Raw genomic sequence first — 23564 nt, 5'->3', positions numbered from 1 at the left:
CAAATTACTATGTATTTAATTGGGTCTTTCGTCATGTGTTCAGCGTTTACTAAGCTCAGTGGCCGATGATATTTGTGACACAGAAAATAAATACATTCATTTGTTGACTGTACTTTTTACTTGAAATCGCGTTAATTTCTAAAACGTGTCGACTTGGTGAAAACATAAAAGTGAATAATTTAAGTTTCACCAACTGGACACGCATCAAAATCTTGACGTGTCGAGTTGTCGACATGATAAATGTTAAAATTTTGAGTTCCAACTGAACACATTCGTGGTGAGTTAAGCGTGTCGAGATGACGAAAGACCCATTTAATTAAGAGATAGATACCCCCATAAAGACTTTGTAATTTTATGTTACATACACGTTTTGCATTTCTAAAGCTTTGAATTTCCTCATAAATGTATGTATTATACACTCAGTGCAGTATTATAGCGTAAATAATTAAAATAAAAATGGTAACCGCGCTGCTGCAGTTTCACGCTAGTATTTCGTACTGTTCACAAAAGCTGCATTCGTTTCTAGAATTTTGCTAAAATAACAAATAAATACGCGTGGTTGTAACAATGTCCAACTAAATTACTGTACATTGTAGCTGAATGTCCATTGTAAAGTACTAGCGAATGTATATTCCCTGCATTTCAGTGTCCCGGATGATCATAATTTTAAATAAATTTTAAATAAAGAGACGTTTCCGTCTGAAACATTATAATTTAGTTATGTAGTGTTAGTATTAACTAACATAGGAAGTAAATGGGTCATTGTTTTTGTTAAAATTACATAATAATGTAGCATATATACTGAATATACCGCTATAGGCTACCTTTTAGGGCGAAGAAAAACCGGAAAGTAGATGGCGTTCAATAAACATCCAAATTAAAATAATTAGGTACAGTACAATAGTATAAACTAGAGTGCTTAGAGCAACGGTGCCAAGTGGCGTAATGAAACGACTATGAAGCTTGTCTCCTACTCACGCCTAACAATATCGCGTGAACTGGCGCCGAGCCAAGCGATCACCTGAACGCCTCCAACTTTGGATTACTTCAGTTATTGTTAAGGAAACATCGTTTGTATTAAGCTAATCTTTTTTATGAAGAACTTAATTTTGTAAAGGAAATTGTTAGGTAGGTAATGTTACTCAACTAACGGTTTGATCTGGAATGGTCATGTATATTAACTTCGCAACATATTTTTGTTGATCCTTTTCCTGATTTAGATCAGCAAAGGGATTCCATTCGACAATACAAATGAATCACTTCTAAGCAGTGTACCTTGATAGCAGCGGTGGGCAGTAGCAGGTTGACGACCCCGGTGGTTGCCATGGAGACGAGCATGAGGTACTTGCCGCCGAACCGTCCGGCGAGGTACCCCGCCGGGATCTGCAGCACTATGTAGCCCCAGAAGAATGACGACAGGATCGTGTCCTGGATACTGCGGGGCCAGTCGAATACCTGGGGAGAGAGATCAAGTTAGTGGACGAAGTTATCTTGAAGATTTCTTGTGATTTTTCGGAGGTTAATAAGAATACAATTATCACACAAATGAAGATATACGAAACAACAACGTATAAACCTCGCTTTCTTTTATTCAGTCACTTAAAACAAAATTTCGTCAAGAACAAATATAACGATAACGTTGTCAGTACGTTTACTTTTATAGTTTCGTCTATAAATACAAATGGCATCGAAACTAATTCAGCATTTACTTTAGTATTTAGTTTTATTTCATACATTCGCAGATATTTGCCGATAGATAAAGTATAGGAACGTGAGCGGCGTTCGACAGAGCGGTACCGACGCTATAAAGGGTAGTAAACATTTAAATAATAGCTGTTATTGACGAATATTATTGAAATATTATACGATTCAAAGTACCAATGGTATCGATTTAAGCTATAAATAGTTACGCACAAACGTGCCTAGGCAGGTGCTACACTATATGAAATTAGTCATGTATTACATGACGTTTTTAAATTAATTGATGAGAGCTTCGTGCAATGCAACATACCTATGCGCCCATATAATTTCATCAAATATTCCAACTCAATTCTGTAAGTACAGAAGACAAGGGCGACTCTGCAAAAACGCTTTCGTTAATCGCTCGCTATGATAGTATGAGAGGAACATCACAAACAATTAACCTATTACACGGCGTAGACGCGAGGTTTTTGCGACAAGTCGTACGTGCGTCATTAGTCGCGACGTGCCCCAAACGACTCGCCTTCGTGGAACGTTTTTGCGACAATACCACTAAAGTCTGCGGGATTTTTTGCTATTTGATGATAGCTTTGCAGGGCTGCCGCTTGGGGCGGATTCATGAAAATCGGATAGTTTAAGTTGTAATTATTTACTTAACTTGAGAAATAAATGTATGAAAATGAAGACTGATTACCTTGACATTAAAGTAAAATAGTAGTATGCGACTGCGTGACTGTATTAACAAAGGCCACAAAATAAGAAGTGCAAACGAATATCAGTGAGATTCTTAATAACACTCCAAGTGTTTTTATCGTACTTAATACTTATACATAACCATTGTATAGGTACCACATTATTCTCTACATTTAAAGCATCCGATTAAGAGCTTTACCTCGAAAGTAAAATCAACAAACCCTGATCAAGTTTAAAATGCTGAAAGCTAAGACGAGCGTCCCTAAGGTCTGCGATCCACGTTTAAAATAAAGAGTTGTAAAAAAGTCTTTGTCAGATAAAGGGGATTCAGGCAGAAGCTTCGGAGATAATTCCCCGAAGTGTTTTGTTTCACGTCGTATAGATGGCGCTAATAGACGACGCTTAGGATTATGTGTCGAAGTCGTTGCTTTAAGTAGGACTTATAAAGTTTTATTTTCTGGAGCTCAAGACAAAACTGGAGGTAATTTGGAATTTTATTTTTAAAGATTTTCATTTTATTTTTCTTCGTAGTTTAAAATTGTGGCTTATGGCAAATTCAGACAGATTTTACCAGATAGTTTTTAAACATCTAATTTAATTTCCTCTAATATTCTCTGTCTACGATAAACAAACACCATGAACAAGTAGTCAAGCAAGTGGTGTGAACTCACCGGGTACCCGTAGCTGTTGTTAGAGGTCATGGCGACGATGCCGACGCTCATGGACACGCGCGTCGCGTACGACACCGTCGTCGCCAGGAACATGATCAGCGCCATCAGGTGCCGCATGCCCAGCTTACTCTCTGTTAATGAAACGAAACAATTATTTATTATGTATAATTATTAGAAAAGATCGTTTATTCAAACTTGGCTGCAAAACAGCACTTTTCGAACGACAGAAAACAAAAGACAGTCCCAAAACGCCCACCCTTCACCACTATAATAATATAATGCATTTCTAAGTAAAATCTCTTAAAACTATATCAACTTCACGAGGGGAAAAGATTTAGATCTGAATCCTAGGGATTCAAATAGAAAATGGACCCGTCTATCAACCACGTACTTATAACAAACTTAATGAAGGGTCGACCCCATCCAGGCAAGGCAGGTCGACCCAATCCAGGCAAGGCAGGTCGACCCAATCCAGACATTCGCTGAAAAGTGGTCCCACAAAAATGTATTCAAAACGCTATTGAATCGTCATCATCGAATCCTGTTTGCAAACCTGGGACGCATAGGTTGACAGCATTATCTCAGTACAGTTAAATACAGTCTATATATTTACATGCTGGAACTCCATTACATAAATTAAAACTCCTGTCGTCCTGGAGTGGGAATTCTATTAACTGCGTATGTCTTGTGGCTTTGCTTGTCTTGTACGTAATAAAATTATCAACAGACTTCTTAAAGAAAATCGAGGAGCTTGAATGTTGTAATATTTATTCGTTGGTTTCTACGCTAATGGCCTCCATACTCACATACGGTTAATGCAGTATCAATAATTATAACATTTCCTCAAAACAACGAACAAACGAATAGTGTTACTATAATTTCACCATTAGTGACTAGCGCATCCCTTAAGTTAGTATTTCACGGCTCGCTGGCTATGAACACCATGGTTACGTGACGCACCCGGCTCGTCAATGTACAGCGAACAACTCAACGTTTTATATTGTATCACAATGCATGCGCTTGGAACTTCTCGCTGTCTCGTGAGATGCACCTCATTACTGGGCAGGTACCTATGTAGTTTTATGTTTTGGCCTATCTATTTAGATTAGATGATGGTAAATTCACTTAACAATAAAAAAGCTATGTATATTTTTGTGGACTTAAAGTAAGACTGACAAAATGCCTACATTTGTCTTTTCATTTATTTACTTCTATAACGTCTATAACAATAAAACAAAATGAGATACAACATGAAAAATAATGCGCACATACACATGTATAACTCGCAAAGCATTACATTTCACAGGAGTATGCCTGCGCTGACAGACTCTGTTTATATCTAAAAACTCATTTTACAAGAAGTGTCGGCTCTAAAGAGGAACGTGACGACTCCGCAGAGATAGCGCTAAGAAATAAACCCAGCTTTGAATTTATTAATTGTTCGGATAAAACGAGATTTCCTTTATAAATAACTGGGCTTCAAAACAACTTAAATTCTTAATAGACTGGATGCTGACGGATCTGACAATTAGATTTGGACCATCAATCAGAATTGATTAAGTTATAAATTAAATTAACAATTCAGTGGAACTGAAATTGCGAATATTAATGTAGCCGTTAGTGCTTCTCTCGGATTTAGAGAAAATATTTCAATTTGGATAGGAACTAAGTAAGCAATTAGGAGTGATTTAATTTTTTCTCATTTTTATTTCATGGTTTGAATGTCATTTTCTTGGTAAAGAAATATGTTTTTATTAGAACCATCTACATCGAGGGATTGATAAAGTTCTCAAAATATCTTCGTTTCGACTAGCAGCCGAGCACCTGCGTAGTATCGACTCTCTCGACACTAAACCTGCATTACCTGCTGGTTTATTTTAGGTTTCAACACGAGGCTTAGATAGTAGTTAGTAGCTCACTATTAAATAGTAAAAGCTCTTACCAAAACCAGCATGCATTCTTGTTTATTTGTAGGTATCTAGGCTAATTTCAATGCTGATCACGATTTCTCAAATGGAGCCACATGTTTCAAAATTTTTTCCCCAAGTAAATTTTTTTTTTTTCATTTCAACGGAAAATGTGTATTTAATTGGTAGTGGATCTTGTAATAGTTAGTGAAACAACCCAATAGCATATGACGCTGCATTTGCCAAAACCTTTATCCTAATCCGATGACAATGGCAGCGGGTGTAGCCGCGCTGCAATAACACACGACGCGCTCACCTCGTGCATGTGCGCGTCCAAATGTTAGTGTAACACTCTACAGATTATACGACTGATGAATGAGTTCGTAATGCGATACTATGTTTAGATTTGCTGGGATTACTATTTGACTGAATGGATCTTTGTTTAGTACTTGTTCATTTTTATTTAAAGGGGTAAATAGTTATCTGGTTCTGTTCAATAAGTGCAGCACATTGTAACCACGTTATACCAATCGATTGAACGTCTTATCAATATAAGAAAAGAAAGTCACCGAAGCATTTCTTTCATAAAACTTTTCTACGATATTAGTCGGCCCTACGTCGGGAATAAACCCAATAACTCCACACACTCTCGAAGAAATAACACTAATATAATACTTTCAGCGTGGCCTAGCTCCGGAGCGAACTGAGCGTAAAATCATATTTCTCTTAATACAATCTTTAACAAAAGGTAAGAGAGTTCATTTGTATGCCGCGTCTGAGGGAGCTCAGCGGCCAGTACTGCGTGTCGAATATTTAAATAAAAAGTTCTTGAGAAAATTGTTCAACAGCTGCGAATGCAATTTTATTTTCTTGTTCTTGTTTTAAACATTCCGCATTAAAGAGAAAAGTCGTGCGAACAATGTCGACTTTACGTCTCTTTGAACTTTAATATTGTCAACTATTTTTGCAGTTGCATATTAAGTTTCTTGGTCCGAAGTTGGTTACGACTTTTAATTTCCATACAATGAGAGTTTCTTTGATAAGTTGCAGTGCGGTATTAAATACCTCTAGGGTCGTAACAGCATTCTCGCAAAGGCAAATAAACACTGAAGTGGTAGGTAGTGTAAATAAAGGGTGTTCTCCTGTGATATTTTCTTATGGTTTACCTGGTATCTAATGGTTTTAATGGTAACCTTACATATCAATTGGAATGAAAAAAGAAATACATAACACAAGCAATTTCAATTAGTTGTTAATGTTACAAGGAATTGACCACCATTGTACAGAGTTCAGTCAATGGAGCTGCGAGAGACACTGCTAGTCCACAGCAGTACGATGCACGTTTTGATTAGAACAAGTAATGACGCTGGTACAGACGTGACCAGCGGCTTAAACGTGAAATTATTTTATTTTGTGCACTGTCCTGCACACACAATGCCTAATTATTAGCTGGTTATAGCTATTCGAACACATCAATGGGTCATTATTTAATCGTATTCGGATTGACAGGTTGTGGTTATTTGAAGGTATCGGAAATATTTGACCACCACCACTTTGATATCGAAGTAGGTCGCCTATTAGTTGGGAATAGTTTAAGAAAAGTAGCGCGCGATTAACTGCACTTAGACAAAAAATTACGACTACAAAAATGGCAGCAGCTTCAAACTAAACTTTCCTAGTCTTAAAATATTACCATTATTCACTATAATTCCCCGCAGCAGAGGGTTGCATTTTACAACGCTTGGAGAAAATGTATTTGTTTGAAGAGCTTGCTAAGAGCTAGCCATCTTTTACGCTAGTTTCTTACATGGCTACTACATTGGTAGCGAGATATGGCGTCACATCATTTGTAGGAACTTTATCTTACGATAGCATTTGTTTTAATGTCACGCGAGAACGGTCAGCAGTCAGATTTGAACTCTTTATTAGTTCACACGTTTGGAAAAAGTAAAGCAAGCAATTTTTATAAATACATTCCCGTTAAATAAAACTAGACATTAATAACACCTCGTTTTACTTAAACGAGATTAAAACATACTTTGGCGTTCGTCCAGAGTAGTTTTTCGTAGGAAACATAAAAATACAATTTATAAGAGACATTGTGTGTTCCTCATTACTTATAGCCCATTTCAGTTTAGTAAGTATTTACCTTTTTTGCTAAAAATACTAAGGGCAGCCCCAAATTTGTTATTGATGGACATATGGATCGGTTCCCATTTGTCTCCGACTTCATTACAGCACAAATGGGATCCAAATAAATTGTTTTTCCTCATTGTTTATCTAAATACAAAATGTTGGAGCAGAAAATAAGAAAACTCATCCAGATAATGTTGTGAGGTTCGGTAACATTCTGGCGAGTCACTATTCCTGTAAATAATAATATCGGAATTTCTGTAAGAGGCTTTCCATAACGGAAAATGCTTTACATACTTTCCTTCAGGCTCGCCATTTTCGATCAAACGTAAGGATTAAAGTTACTCTTTTAAACAGACTTGTTTCCAAGTTGCAGGTACAACTTACTCCGCAGATGATGGAGTCGGAGTGAAAGCTGAGCGAACAAAGCGAAGAGGCCACGAGGGTCGGACACTCCACAGCGAGGGCTCCGATGAATGTGGCGAGGCAATTAGCAGTCAATAGCCGGGGCAGTGGGCGCCGGGGCAGTGCGCGCGGCCTATACACTGCTCAACGTGAACTGTTCACTTGTAGCAGCACGTGAAATGTATTGCTATGTTCAAGTTTCAGCACTTGCATTGAGAGAAATAGTTGCTAACAAAATTGTGACGGGCACAACATATTATTATAGTTTCTATTTTATGAAGTGTTGTATTTTATGTAGTTTTGCAAGTGTTTCAATAAATGAGGCCCTATATTACATTTATTTTCCTACCAAATATCCATTTTATATTGATAGAATTTGACCTCGAAGCACCTCAAAACTCAATTTGGTGTGTGTAGGTAGGTTCTGTTAATTGGTACTTTACTTCAAAGACCACCAATGTTAATTATATTTGATTCCTAGGCAATAACAATTTCTTATAATTTGCAGATGGCAGGCTTCTATAATGAAGATGGAACCTAATTATGATTAGACGCCTAGAAAAATCATCTCATAATTAGAAATGGTCTGAATGTATGAATACAGAAAATCCTCTCATAAGCCAGAGATTAGTTCAAAGGTGCCCTTTGATCTAGATTCATAAAGTGCGAATGTGTGTTCATTGTGTAGAAATAGAAATGTTAGTAGGATAATGAAGGTTAGAGCCGACTTGACATGAAAGCGAAAGATAAAGTTAAAAAGATATGTTCTTTTGAGTGCGGCGGACATTGAAACAGGGCTAGCGTTATCTGAGCACTTGACTGGGAGGACATCAGTCAAGTGCACGCTCTTCATTATGTGGGGCTAGTGAGTGCGACTGTACCTACCGCGAGTTGGTTCATTAATGCGTAGAAAGAGTAAGTTTCCATTGCCATTATTATGTATATTAAGAATAAATGGCCAAAATATTAATTTTATATTTCTTAAACTAGCGCCTCTGTTAAGAACCTTTCTCCAGCATAGTAGCAATACATAGAGCGATAGTCTTATGTTTATGCACTATTTAGGTACTTTGTGCCAGTCTACACAATTTCTAAACAGGAATTTTCAGTGTTCCTTTAAATATCCTAACGAGATAGTACCTGTAACGTGTAGTTAAGTGCAATTTAGCAACTAGTTGGTCCCAAGATTATCGTGCTGACTATCTGTACACGTCGCCCCGGGAGGGTAGTTTGAACTTTGTGCTCCCGATTGTGCAGTCTTTGTGCTAAGCATGGATTATTATATTCTATGTGAACTCATTTGCTATTCCGCGCTTCCCTAAACTTTTAAGCGTTGTATTTATGCTCGTTTCTTAAAGTTTTAAGTTGTATTGTTTAAGTTGCGTTTTGGCTTAGCTTTTAATTGTTATTGCTGCAGTCTTGTAAACTTTATTAATTTTATTCATGCTTAGTTAGATTAACAGCCAGTTTCTTCATCAAAAGTTAAAGCCAAAGTAAAAGTCAAAGTAATGTCTAAAGTAAAAGTAACGGTCAAATTCAATTTTTCTATTAGTTTTGCTGTCACTTTAGCCTTGAAAAAACGTATTTGACCGTTTCTTTTACTTGAGACATTACTTTAACTTTTGATGAAGAAACTGGCCGTAAGTGTACCGCATGTTAGATTTACAGACACAATAAAGTGTGGCATAATTCTAGTCTTTTTAATCAAGTTCTAAACCTAATTATACAAAGTGTAAATTAGTAGAAAATGCAACCTTAACTCCTTGCAATAAGGATGTTAGTGGAAGCAGTTGGAGGTTTGTAATCGATAAAACCAGTTGCAATTGAAAGGCGGTAGGAATAAAATGATAAGGAATTTAAAACTAAAATTGTCAATAACCTTTGCGCACTGTCACTCGACCTTGCTAGTAATAGTTGATAGTTGGCTAGCCAGTTGCTGGCGCCAGTGAACTTGAATGCGAAATGCTTTTGCAAGTTCTATCATTGTACAGATCGTGCCAAATAACTTTTGCGTTCAAAAGTTAGTGCCTTGCAGCGCTTGCACACTAGCGGTTATTCCGGGTCACATCGTTCATACTGTGTGCACTATCAATCAATAGAAACTATATTTTTGGAACGTATTTATTTTCAGGTTTTATGAAGGTCACCATTTTAATCAATTATACGGTTCGCAAATGTATTAATCAAACGGCAATTTTATTTTAAACCTAATTATACAGGAAATACATTTTACACAAAAATCCAAATGACATAATGTTCGTATCAACAAAAGGTCGTAAGTGACGAACAAGTCGTGTACAGTGCGCGCACAATACAGGCATACTGGGCGCACTGTAATTGGTTCCGCATGGCATCACACACATTATATTATTATTTCATGCACAGAAAACTGCTCCTCATTGTACATGATGTGTCAGAAGTCTGTTTGTATGTATGTGTATAATGGTGCAACTGACGCGAAGCTGACTCAGGTGTCGTTAAAATATAATTAGTTATGTCACCTTGCGGAATTTAAAGTGTTGTAATGATTTAATTATAATAAACAGACATGGACGGGGTGCAGGAAAAAAATATAGCATCATTAACTGTTTTTTTTTTCTAAACTTACTTATACCGTAATCATAGCTGTAGTGAGTTGGGATTGCGTTATGTATGGTCATCAAAATATGTAAGTTCTACTGTGTAAGATTTTTATTAAGGTTTCACACTTAGCAAGAACCAGCACACGAGACCTTCGCAAGCAATTGTAAGAAAGTAAAAAATAGGGTATCTCTGAAGTAGTGCAGTAGCAGTACAACATGCGCGAGTGCACTCGAAGTGCAGCGCAATGCACTCGAGTGGCGAGTTGAATGGGAGCCTTATCTTTTAGCAGAGTTTTTGTATGTAAACATACACGTGAGCATGGTGAAATGTAGCCATTAATAAACGGTGGTAAAGTGATACAACTATAGTGCTGCGTTATAGGTCACTTATATGATAATTAGAAGATAAGAATCTATAATTGTCAAATTCCCATATTCGGCTTATATTTCGATTTTACAAACATTGTTTTACAAAGTACTGTAGCGCGTGGAGCGCTAGGGACCGGGGATCTCAGGATATTTAATTAAAAGATTGCAAATAACTTCAACTTTGCGTTTATTAACTGATTGGGGTGAAGTGACATACTTCAGTATAAACACTTATTCTATTTCAAATCGAATCTATTTACATCATTGTCCGGCCAGTTATTAAATATAATAAATAAAACCTACTTCTAATCTACTTCAGTACTACATCTCTACAGTACCTAAGTATAATCAGCTCAAAACTACCGAACTTTCAGAGCGTTTTATTTTATACATAAGGCGTCAATATAATCGCCTGATATCTTATAAATATTATAGATACTATGTATCCTAGAAATTTTACTAAAAGTTTACAATTTTGGATTCGAACCAACAAAACTTCCGAGTTAGTGCACTAACGTGGCCAGACCGCATTATAAGCGTCTAGGCGGACTCCGGAAGTCGGTCTAGTTGTCAATGTTACACTCAGACGCTTGAAACAGCTGACGACCTGCTGCGTTGTCTGTCTAGATTAGTTACTAAATATATTTTATGTACTTAGAATACACTTCACAGATACCACTAAAGTCCTCTTGAAGTCTTATACAGGAATGAATTTTAAGCAGTGCACAAAAAATAACTGGTGGTTCAGAATCATTAACAGAACATATCTGCATCATCAGTAAAAAAAAAATTTCATTCTTTTGTCCCCCCTAAAATCAGCAAAATATGGATACCAACTATTCTTAAGCGCTTGGAGCAGCGCTCGCGTCAGTAAACCGGTTTCGCGTTGCCTCCGTGCCTACTATGACGACTGTGACCGTACAATCGGTTACAAAATAAACATCTTTAGATATCAATTACTTTTCTTTTTTATACTAAAACACGACAAAATAAAAATATACGTATCTATTAAACTTATTTAACTATTTGCGCACCGGATAAAATTCTTTCCTGTATTTGGAAAAAATATACAGGCTTAAACTCTCATACATAAGTCTTTCGTAATTTAAAACCCAAAGATGCTATGAGCTATTAGTTAAAAAACTTAGGTGATTAAGAATGTTCTAGCCCTAAAAAAAATAACTTATTGATATACGAGTAGGTACACGAGTTTACTTAGGCACTGCAAACCTGTAATGGTATAAAAATAAACAAACAAACGTAAGCATGTAACTACGAGTACAGTTAGGATCCGTTTTAGTACAACCTGCACCGGTCGGCCTTCCGTCGCGTGCGCGGTCTCGCGACACTACTTGCGCGAGCGCACACATACCTATTCTTCACTTCTTTATGCAAAGAAATAGGCACACTAGGATTTGTTATCTTACTTTTAATATTTTGAAACTAAGAGCTTAAAACCTAAAACCGTTTATTTTTTGTGATTTATAAAGCTCATAATTGAAAAAATAAAAAATCTGTCGACAGGCTACCAAAAAAGGAAACAACATCTCCCACAATTTCCCGATAACAACGAGTATTAACGAGTGTTTATAATGTTGATTAATCACGTTAACTGATCATCATCATCATCATCATCATCTCAGCCATAGGACGTCCACTGCTGAACATAGGCCTCCCCCTTTGATCTCCACAGATACCTGTTGGAAGCGACCTGCATCCAGCGTCTTCCGGCGACCTTTATAAGGTCGTCTGTCCACCTCGTTGGTGGACGTCCTACGCTGCGCTTGCTAGTCCGTGGTCTCCACTCCAGCACTTTTCGGCCCCATCTGCCATCTGCTCTGCGAGCAATATGGCCTGCCCATTGCCACTTCAACTTGCTAATCCGGTGGGCTATATCGGTCACTTTGGTTCGTCTACGGATCTCCTCGTTTCGGATTCGATCACGTAGAGAAACACCGAGCATAGCCCTCTCCATAGCTCGTTGAGCGACTTTGAGCTTTGAGATGAGGCCGATAGTGAGAGACCACGTTTCGGTGCCGTAAGTCATCACTGGTAACACACATTGGTTGAAGACTTTCGTCTTGAGGCACTGAGGTATGTCGGACGAAAAGACATTGCGTAGTTTCCCGAACGCTGCCCAGCCGAGTTGGATTCGGCGGTTGACCTCTTTCTCGAAGTTGGACCTACCTAATTGGACTACTTGTCCTAGGTAGATATATGAGTCAACAACTTCGAGTACCGAGCTTCCAACAGAGACTGGGGTGGGCTGAACATGGACATTTGACATAATTTTCGTCTTGTCCATGTTCATTTTCAGGCCCACCCGTTGTGAAACTCGGTCGAGGCCCTCGAGCATCATACTGAGTTCCTCCATCGACTTTGCCATGACTACGATGTCGTCGGCAAACCGAAGGTGAGTGATGTATTATGCCTAACTAGGCGTTAACTAATATAAACTGGTATTTCTGAAGAGCTACTTCAATAAGCCGAATCGATATGAGTAGTGACTTTGCCCTATATTTAATTTTGTTATTTAAGCTCTCATATAGCACTGATCTATCTTCAATGTCGCTATCATTTCTTCACCAGTTTCATCATAATAATAAATGCCATTTTTATCCACTTCTAACTGGTTGGATGCGGATATGGGCGCATTAAACTGGAAAAGCGCGGCGACATAATAGCCCACCTTTTTTCGCATTTTCATTTGTTACAGTGGACGATGATGAATGATGTTCGTTTTGTTTGGAAAGGCGCCTTGATAAATACATTTTTGTTTGGTTTGCCCCGGCCGAAGGGCTCACTGTAACCCGGGTATCGTGGTCACCAGCCGGGGGCAACGCTGGCATTAATCTCAGACTCCAAAAATATTATGTTACGATTTTGAAAAACAGGAAGTGTTTTATAACAATATGCAGTTCCTACGCTGAAATATGAAAAAGTCGAAAATGTAAAAATATACGAGTTACATTTTTTCTACAGGCGACAAAATTATAATTTTCTGTATGGCATGTAATATATTGGCTGTGGCAGATTAACTATGTATGTAGGCGCATTCATGTAGACTCTAGAAATTAATTGATTCTGTAGAAGCATTGATAGGATTCCCTTACAATTAAAACTTTTTTATAAAATCCGTGAGTGAAGCTTGTAAAAACTGTGTTGTTGCATTAACTGTAATGAGTCCGTGTGCGACCACGTGACATCAATCAATTAATCGTAATTGTTCAATCATTGACGCACATATCAAAATGTGAGAAAATGTTGACATTACCGCGATTGTTTGTAGAAGATTTCTTATTAATGTTATAATGGGTATCACTAATTGTGGAGCTCTGTTCTCGTTGATATGTAACTCGTGTCACGTGTCGGGGATTTCTTGTCTCAAGTGCAAAAACTGAAACATTGTTTTTTGATCGGAATCTGACGACGCTTGACGTTATCGTGAGATTTGACGAATGATAACAATTATATAGTGGATTGCGGGAAATATTTTCACGTCGGGTTTATACCTCAAAAAATGTGATTTTGCAGAAATCAGGACGGATTGTCATAATTCTTAACTTTATCGCCCTACAAAGATTATCTGGTTTACACTTAGATTTGTGTTCAGTAAATCAAGTTTGCGAACTCTAAAATATAATTTACATTATTCATTGTTATTTAGTAAACAATTAAAATATTTTTTCGGACCTTTTCTTATTTTGTATAAATATCTCGAGCTATTTAATTGAAAATAGATTTATATTCGTCATATTCATAGGTGAATTAGTGAATTAATTCAGTAGGTAGGTATCTATAGATTCGGTCCGATAACTCGGACATAGCTAATTAAATATGTTTAAGTAGATGATATGATCGGACAGCTGGCGCTGCATGCAATGTAGCATTTGGTCAGGCAATTGTAATCACATATCTATAATCTGTATGTGTAAATAAACGTTTGTATGATTTTCTAGACTAGAGGAAAATTTTATTTGTAACCTTGGTAAGCTGTACTATTCCTGGGTGACATGGGTATTTTAACGCGATGAAATCGCAGGAACCAACTAGCCTCACACATTTTCAGTAAATGTTTATTATATTGCTAGCAAACACAACTTCTAGGTACGACTTCGAAGAGTTTCCCGAATTTAGCTTACGGCATGCCTGCTGGTTCATAATAGGTTTACAATTTCGAGGACCTAGGTGCGAGTTGTATGTTTTCAAATTTCAGCGCCCTCGCGTGAACTTCAATAGAAATCCTGGTACTCAAAAGGTGTGTTAGTAAAGTGTGCGTTTGAAGAGCTAAATGTGTACCAAGAAGTGTTCTTAAAGTTGTCTTCTAAACATTTCAAAGCCTTTCTATACTATCCCACCTGTTTACTTATCTGATATAGAATGTACCGCTGCCCAACATTCAGATGCATCGCTCGTTGACGCGTCGACGCTCGGGAATGTTTGGGCGCGCTCGGCTGTGTCCGGCCCCGAGAGATTGATGCCCGACAGCTAATCGATAATCGCAGTCATTTGTGATACGATAACGATGCTACTGCCATCATCAATAATAATATAATCATTGAGCCAATTTTGTACTAAGTAGAAGTGGTTATTCAAAAGATTTGATAGTGTTTTGTGTCCATGAGTTTAAGTTAACAATGTACTGCATTTGAGGATCTTTTTTAGCAAACAAATCTTAAATACGTAGGATATCATCAGATAATAACTACATACACAAAAAATTACAACGTAGCCAATAAATGCCCCAAACTCGTTTCCAAAATTAGTCTAGGTACATGCTACACATTTGTATTCAATACCTACGTACCAATGCATAATGCATCGACAGTACCGGTAAATGCAGCAGTCCTAGTGAGGACATCGGAAGTCAGCGGTTCCGATGCGTATGAGTCATGCGCGTGACCAGACGCGCGTCACCTTCGCCTCCACGCGCACGCGCCGCGGGAGGATAGTGACGACCGAGTGACTGACCGAATGCAGAACAACCTTAAAGGTTGTGCGTGAAGATGAGTCAGGAAGTCCAATAGTATATTTAATTCAAAAACGGAATGACTTGATCTTTAAAAAAATCGAAGGAAGGACAAGAACAATAGCGCAATGGGTCAAAAGATCGTCAGTTCGATCCCCACATATTGCAATACTGACCAGAGAATAAACTGAGATTTTGAACAAATCTTCTTTAAGGTACAATAATGTAGATACATACATCTGACATTGCTAGAAACCTTTTCTTTTAACAGAAGGTAACCAAGGATAAAATACCATCAAATGGTCAAATAAATAAGCTCTCAATCGCTTCTCAAAGATAGACCTTTTTCCTAACCTTAGTAAACTGTAATAGGACAACGACCTTTTAGCGTTAAAAATTGTTTCGGAAACTACCCAATAAACAAAAGGCAAGCGTTCTATAAATCTTCAGGTACGGAAGGGACGTGTGTTTATTATTCACAGGTTCAAAATCATGTACAACAGGATTTACTTTCCAAAGCGGGTTTCCTCAGAAATCGGTCATCCCATTATCGGCTTTCCCAAATTGCCAGAATTGTGAAACATGTATGGGATTTCGGCGGAGACCCATCAAAGTTTCTGCTTGAATTGTTAGCCCTGGAGATTGGCTCTATTGAACCCAAACGTTACTTAACTGATCAATCAATGTCGAGTGATTAGATTTCAATCGATTAGAATTTTTAAACATACACAAAATAAAGGTTCATTCTAGATCGGAACTGATTGTGTTAAATAGTTGTGTTAAGTAGTGAACTATTATAATTCCGATACGATAGAGATTCAGATTTTTGCCCTAAAAATGTGAATCTTATAACGTTTTTATGTTCAAATATACCGAGTCCCAGATTGTAAAGATCATAAATATTTAGATAGCAATAGCGGTCCAGGTCCCGCGACCTCTGCAATATTTCCAGCCCTCTTAATATTCCATGTAGATAGTTTGGTGAAGAAGCTCCGGCTAGTTTTTAGGCAGACATTTCACCTCGATTTACATAAAGGCTGATTCGGGTTAATGTTGTTTATAGCTACATTTCCCGCTCCCTCGCGGTAAACGATACCTACGAGGTTTTACCAATATTCATATGATTATGAAGATTTACAGATCGAAACCTTTTTGGTGAAACGTTTTCCGGATTTCATGCGAATATCTTTATTGCAAGACTTAGTTTTCCTATTATCCTCTTTGAAGTCTTCATGCTCGTCTCAATAATACCTACAGTAAGTAACGTTAATTAATATCCAGGAAGATGTTGCGTTTATAGCTACAACAAAATAAAACAAGTTTGTAATGAGCGCAGTGACAGCTGGAGGCTCCCATCAGATGCTCATTAGCCATTCGTTTCCGACTATTGAATTATCTTATGATATAGCACAATGTTATTTGTCACGTGCTCTAAAAATATGCGTTTTCCCAAAAGCTGTTGGTCCTTTGATGGAGCAATACGGTACTTTCTTTATAATATACCGAGTCTCACTCTTAAAAACGCGGAGATTACGAAAACGATATGATGCACTAGAAATAGTAACTATAAAGACCAATGAAACTAGGTGCAGAAGATACATATTTATAATTATGCATAGTCTATAGGTAAGTCACCTATTTCTAGTGTTAGGTAAGTATCCTAATCTAAATCAACAATTTAGTCTGACCTCACGTACTGTATTCTCGTAGACGTCTCAAGAAAAAGTGAAATAAAAATTCAAAACTAAAGGTCAATCAACAATATCAAGTTCTATACAGTCTCTAATACTTTACTACCGTCTAGACTAGACAATTAATTATGCTAATATAGTATCCGGGAGCACCACAAGGATACATCACATTTCACGATGTATACCAGGCAAAGGCAAGCGGGTACTTACTTCCTAAAGTGCAATATGTAATCATTATTGCCACTTACAATATAATGCATGTACCGCGGTAATTACAAGCCGATACTTAGGCTTGGCTAGTTTGTCATATGTTTCGTATCGTACTTGTTCGATAAGGATAATGATCAACACTTTGTTTCGTAAATAACTGTCCTATACCTACTATTAAGTGTAATAAGCTGTCATGACTTTGGCATAGTTTTTGCTTAACTTTATAATACAAATATGCATAATGAAGTGATCCATCACCTCAGGTTATGTAATAGAACTTTAACAACTGTTTTGTTGATACAACAATTTGCGTGAATCCCAACTTGTTAGTTAGAGGATGTTTAGTTTTGAATAACGTAACTACACATTTGTTGCAATGCATATCGAAGAACATTCTTCAAATGAAATATTTCGGTAAATGCGACAAATATGTCTAAACAATAATAAAAACGACTGTCGTGCAATGATTTCATTGTAATTGCCGTCAATCATTTCGCTATGCACACCAACATAAGCATAAAAAAACACGATTATGGGACAAATCACAACGTCCACGAGTGGGCAATAAAAATAGTTAGATAAAAACTGCTGATAATTCCAGTAGTTATTTTTGTCTTGTTTACTGAAAAAAATCGACAGGCGAGAAGCGAATCCAAACTAACAATTGAAGTAATTACCAAAAGGGAATGGTTTTAACAATCATGGTATACAATTGTACATAGTACATAACACTATTTATGACCATACAAATTCGCATAGTCATTCTACGCAAGGAACAAACTCTAAATGTACTAACATTACTGAAATCATTTAGCGTATCAATCCGTATTATAGAGGTATCCCTCACAATAGTACTGCATTGTGCTCTTATTGTGATGCAGATCCGAGTTGTTTTTCGTTATTTCTATCGATATCGGCATCGCTTTGCATCGTAAACGATATTTAATGTTTTCACAATCAGACGTGTGCACATTAAACGCTAAACGCTGATGCAGATCTTGATAGCAGTTTCGTTGTATGACTTTCAATAACTTCGAAATATTGGCCATGATAAATTCTTATTTCTTTTGTATAATTATCCGGATATGTAAACACACATCGTAAAATTGGCCGAAAGCTATTTACTTAAATCAATATGGTTGAGGTATCATTACTTTATCGAAAGTAATTTTAAAATGATTAACTGCATGATGCAAACCAATATTTACAAACAATACAATATTTACAAAATAATAATTAACCGCATCTGATTGTGAAAACAATGATCATTATTATTTAAATAATTAATTGGAGTTTATTCCTCACTGGTTCTGACTATAATGTTGATTTATGAATATTTTAAAATTAAAAGTCAACACAAAGTTCTGGTAGACGAGTTATAGAAGGAACAGTTAAGGGCCGACTGAAATGGATCGTGAAATTGCCATTACTCTCACAATAGACGAACTCTTGGGAGAACAAAAAGTAAAACTAAATGCGGCACTAACGAGCGGCCATTGTGGTTGTTTACAAGACAACCAGCGCAACCACAACAACCACTGCTTTGTTAACATTTTATTACTATAACTCTTAGTTGAAGTACAGAGAAATCATTTGATTAATTGGTTGGCAATTTACATGGTTGCACAAAGAATTAATCTGGATGATAAAGAGAATAATGAATAAACAAAACATAAAAACATGTCCTCGATATGATTAATGCCGTGGTCAGTCGCAACATAAACAAAGCATGAGGCCGAATTATCTCCCAAACACATGGTTAATACGTAATTTAAATGCCATCCGCAACATAGAAAATCGTTACAAAGTCACCATATTGGGCCCGACTCTAACTAATGATGATGTCTATTTAAAAGGGCCAGCCATTAGTGCCCTCAGACAATGTATACACATACACGGCGCTAGAAGTGGCCTGAAGGGTTTCACAATCGCCGGTGAATGTGCAGAATATACAACGAGCTCTTCACTTGAAACGTTATCTATTGTGAACACATGGAGTACTACAGTTATGAATTCAGGTCAACTATATGCAATTTGAAGGTCTATGTTTTAAGTAAAAGTGTAGAAAATCCCTAATGATTGTATCGCTATTATTTGTTTAGATTTGCAATGCAGTATTTTAACTCTTGCGACTGTTTAGCATAATCATCTTGTTTTAGCAACATACATACAAACAGCATTTACTTTTTGTGATGATGATGATGTTCTCCTAGCCGATTATCGGCTACGGCGGCTGTTCTCATGTAAGGAGATTAGCCAACTGCGCAGGACATATTATAGTGCACGAGCATTTGCGCAGACACAGGTGCACTCACTATTCCTTAACTCTCATAGCCCGATGGGACGGCAATCCGACACGACCGGAAAGAGATCAGGCGCAGGACCGACATTTACGTGCTCTCCGATGCACGGGTGTATCAATCACCACCTTCCAGGCTCCGGGCTGCTATGTGAAAGTCTTCTAAAACCCACAAAGCGATTTCGGCCCGACTCGGGAATCGAACCCGAGACCTCGTGCTCAGCAGCCGCACTTGCGACAGCTAGACCAACGAGGCACTTTTTGTACGAAGTATCAAAGCTGAAAATAGTTTTAATTCAATTACTAAAATTTTTAGTATCAAAAACGAAACTTTAACGTAATTCTCAATAAATATTTGGACATTTCAGTCCCGTGTGTACTCGGTACATACAAGTGTTTCATGAAAAGCTGCGTTTTAAACAGTAGCAAATATTTACCGGCCGGGCACTATTTACACTTGTACAAACAAAATAATTTAATTTTTGTTTATTCAGGTGAAAGTTTATTTTATTTTCATATTTTATTTTGGTAAAACAATTTTGCAAAACCACCCCGACATGCTTAATATTTATTAAATTACGGTATGTGTGTGACGTGAATATTTGAGAGAGTCAATACACTATTGAGCAGAGAGAGTGCAAAGACTAAAAAAGTTTTAACAAAATTCAATAGGCAGATGTTCATATTACACAAACCTATTTTTGCTCCAAGGTAGCTAAGTTTTTAAGTTATAGTACCTGTTCATAATGGTAGGTTCAATTCCCAAAAAAGAAAATACAACGATCTCTTTGTCTTAGAAATTAACTAATTTAATCTTTTCATGTCGTAATATTCTAACTCGTGTAATTCAGTAAGGAAAACTTCTATTGTCATTGATATATTTGTCAAATGCCATCTATCTTCATTATCACACAAAAAAACTGATAAATACGAGTAAATATGAACCGATAGTCGGCAATAAATACAAGTAATCCTAACATAGCCATCATAATCATAAGCCATAAATTACGTAAATGAAAGTATTATAGTGCGCGATAAAACTACAAAATATAAAATAAGGAAAATAAACGATAATAACATTACTTTATGAACAGAAAATAATGTTTTCATTCGCCCATTTTTTGGTAACAAGATATAATATGAAAAAGCATAAAAAATATTGTATTGTGAGAGAAAATATCTGAGCGCAGCTCAATTTCTGAATAGTTTAAGGTTTCGTAGCATAACGATGTGTTTTTCGATGATGGTTCGTATAAGGTGCTATCGAAATGTATCAAACATTTTGCAGCATTAGCCTTCTTGTTTATTAATTGATACAGTTATTGCGGAAGTTAGTTAATTTAACGAAATAATATAAATGTATTAAACGACAATAAAAAGAAATGAAGTCATTTTGAAGATAATAATGGTTCGATTTTCCGGATATCTTTTATCTAAGATCTGTATAAGGATAAATAGACAGGATATTGGTATTAATTATTGATTATTTCTAGTTCCTTTTACTGATAATAATTATTGTGTATTGTTTACAATTAAAATGTCTGACTTGTTTAATTCATCTTCCTGCCCTGTTCCCAAGTCATTTGGGGTCGGCGCAACATGTCTTTTTCTTCCATTCCTCTCTGTCCACTTCCCACAGGGGCCGGGTGCTGCCCCTGCGCGTCGCCTGGGGGGTACGCCCTAGCCCTATCACTCACATCTATTATACTGGACATATTGCAAATAGATTTGGCTATATTTTTATGACCGGCCGCCTGCCTGACGTCAACCCTCCTTGGGAATGCTTTTGTTGGCGGTTTTCCCTCCGCCTGAGGGTCGACCCAAGGTGCTGAATATTATGCACGGGGTCCATAGTTTTTTCCCTTAGTCGCCTCTTACGACACCCACGGGATGATATGGGTCAGCTCTATTCGAAACCGGGAACTGCACGACATTCACAATACTTATATTGAACTTGAAAAAAAAAAAAAATTTAAAGTAACATGAAAAACTCGAAATCTCAACTCACCAGACTTCTGCGAGGACACATTTTGCGTTTCACTATCAACCATGTTCACTTCACACACTGCACTGTTTTAATAAAATCGTTCGTTTACTATATCGTTTTGTATGTAATAATGTATAAACAATAGTCGGTCGGTGTGGTCGCCAAGGCAACGCGGGGAGGAAGTGAGCGTCGCACGCGCGCCTCGTCTATGCGCGCGCGACGCGCCGCTCAGGCCTTTATATCGATCGTTTAGATATGTCGCCAGCTTACTAATTTTCATCTATAGTGCAAAAATATATAAGCATTTTTTTGAGAGGTTCTGTGCGATATAAAAGCTTCCTAATATTGTACTGAAAGCTTGATTGTCTATTCATTCACTGAGGCCCTTATCATAGATGCTAGCGTCCACCAGGTTGCACTACTTACTAAACCAGTTTGACCCTTTTTAACCTTTCTCTGTTTATTTTTTTCAATTTGGAACAGATTTTTTTTTATATTTTGGCTGAAACAAACTACACAACTACCGCCTACTAATCTATTACTTACTGACACATCGGGTTGCACTTGACGCGTGTGACGTCACCGCGGCTAGAGAGTAATGTTATATATTTGTGTAGAGCAAATCGACAATTTACTGGTTAATAGTAATCATCGTGACTTGCCTTTGATAAAGAAAGAAAGTGATTGTGTTTAAGAAACAGTTTTTTTCTCGAAACTAAGATAAAAACAAATCTAAATTATATACAAAATGCAAAATAAAAGTTTATCTTATAAGACATGAAAAGCTCCTCATTTCTTTAAATATTCTAACATTTAAAATGTTGGTGTGTAAGAACGGTTACTTAAGACATAAATGTACAAAGTTAAGCCACTTACTTAATGAAGACGAACTAACTTTTTCATTCGCCTTTACCCATAAAACTGTCTGACCGCTAACTTTAAAAAGACGAACATTAAACGGTTAAGTTGAACCTTATATTAACGGCGTTCCTCAATGACCCCAACTTACAATTAACAATTCGTCTCCTATAAAAGGGGGAAATAAATAAAAGCGGGAGGTCCCCGAACGAGCGGGGACTCGGGCGGGTCCAGAAACAGTTAGTTGGAATCCCTACTGACGTAATTAACAACAAAACAACGGACTTTCTTTGAACCCACTTCCATACTTCTTTGTTGTAAAGGTTAAAGTTGTTTTATGCGATCACGCTAAGGTTTCACAGAGTCGTAAAAACAAAAACCGACCTGAAATATAGACTGTTACTATAATACCTAAGACTGCTTATCTTCATCCAAAATCTCAAATATTTTCCAACGTTAACAGCGAAACATTACAAATAAACTCACATTAAAATTTGTCATCATCCTCCGAGCCTTTTCCCAACTATGTTGGGGTCGGCTTCCAGTCTAACCGGATTCAGCTGAGTACCAGTGCTTTACAAGAAGCGACTGCCTATCTGACCTCCTCAACCCAGTTACCCAGGCAACCCGATACCCCTTGATTAGACTGGTGTCAGACTTACTGGCTTCTGACTACCCGTAACGACTGCCAAGGATGTTCAATGACAGCCGGGACCTACAGTTTAACGTGCCATCCGAAACACAGTCATTTGGTGTCTAAGCTATACTTAGAAAGTACATACAAACATAGAAAAGTTGCATTGGTACTTGCCTGACTTGGAATCGAACCCGCGCCCTCATACTCGAGAGGTTGGTTCTTTGCCCACTAGGCCACCACGACTTTTTTCACATCAAAATTTTCACATTTTCACATTAAAATTTGTATTTGTAAAAAGAGTAAATAATATTCATGCATACAAATTAGTAGAAACACAAAGAATTTTTGGTGATTGTTCATTATTGTGATGGTCGCAGTAACCGGGACTCGTTTCGTGTCAAAAATAACTGTCCCAGTTAGAAGATTGCATAAACGGTTGAAGGACAAGTCAA

The 23564-nt window shown here is 37.2% G+C and overlaps 1 protein-coding gene and 1 long non-coding RNA gene across 2 annotated transcripts in view; one reads left to right on the top strand and one right to left on the bottom strand.

Annotated features, from left to right (window-relative positions):
• LOC124637749 (putative inorganic phosphate cotransporter) overlaps positions 1-21834 on the bottom strand; it is a 28110-nt gene extending 6276 nt beyond the window's left edge. The window contains exons 1-3 of the mRNA XM_047174387.1: positions 21639-21834; positions 3066-3196; positions 1276-1455 (exon numbers count right to left, since the gene is read on the bottom strand). Of these exons, the coding sequence (XP_047030343.1) occupies positions 1276-1455; positions 3066-3196; positions 21639-21681 (354 nt within the window). The 5' untranslated portion in view covers positions 21682-21834. The remainder of the gene's footprint in view (positions 1-1275; positions 1456-3065; positions 3197-21638) is intronic.
• LOC124637750 lies at positions 6914-7844 on the top strand. The gene is made up of 2 exons (XR_006985282.1): positions 6914-7109; positions 7476-7844. It is a non-coding gene; the product is annotated as an uncharacterized LOC124637750 (long non-coding RNA).
• Positions 21835-23564: the final 1730 nt, after the last annotated feature.

Source organism: Helicoverpa zea, chromosome 16 (assembly GCF_022581195.2).
Source record: "Helicoverpa zea isolate HzStark_Cry1AcR chromosome 16, ilHelZeax1.1, whole genome shotgun sequence".
Taxonomy (NCBI): Eukaryota; Metazoa; Arthropoda; class Insecta; order Lepidoptera; family Noctuidae; genus Helicoverpa; species Helicoverpa zea.
The sequence above is the reverse complement of the archived record's forward strand: the minus strand, read 5'-3'. Positions and strand labels throughout refer to the sequence as shown.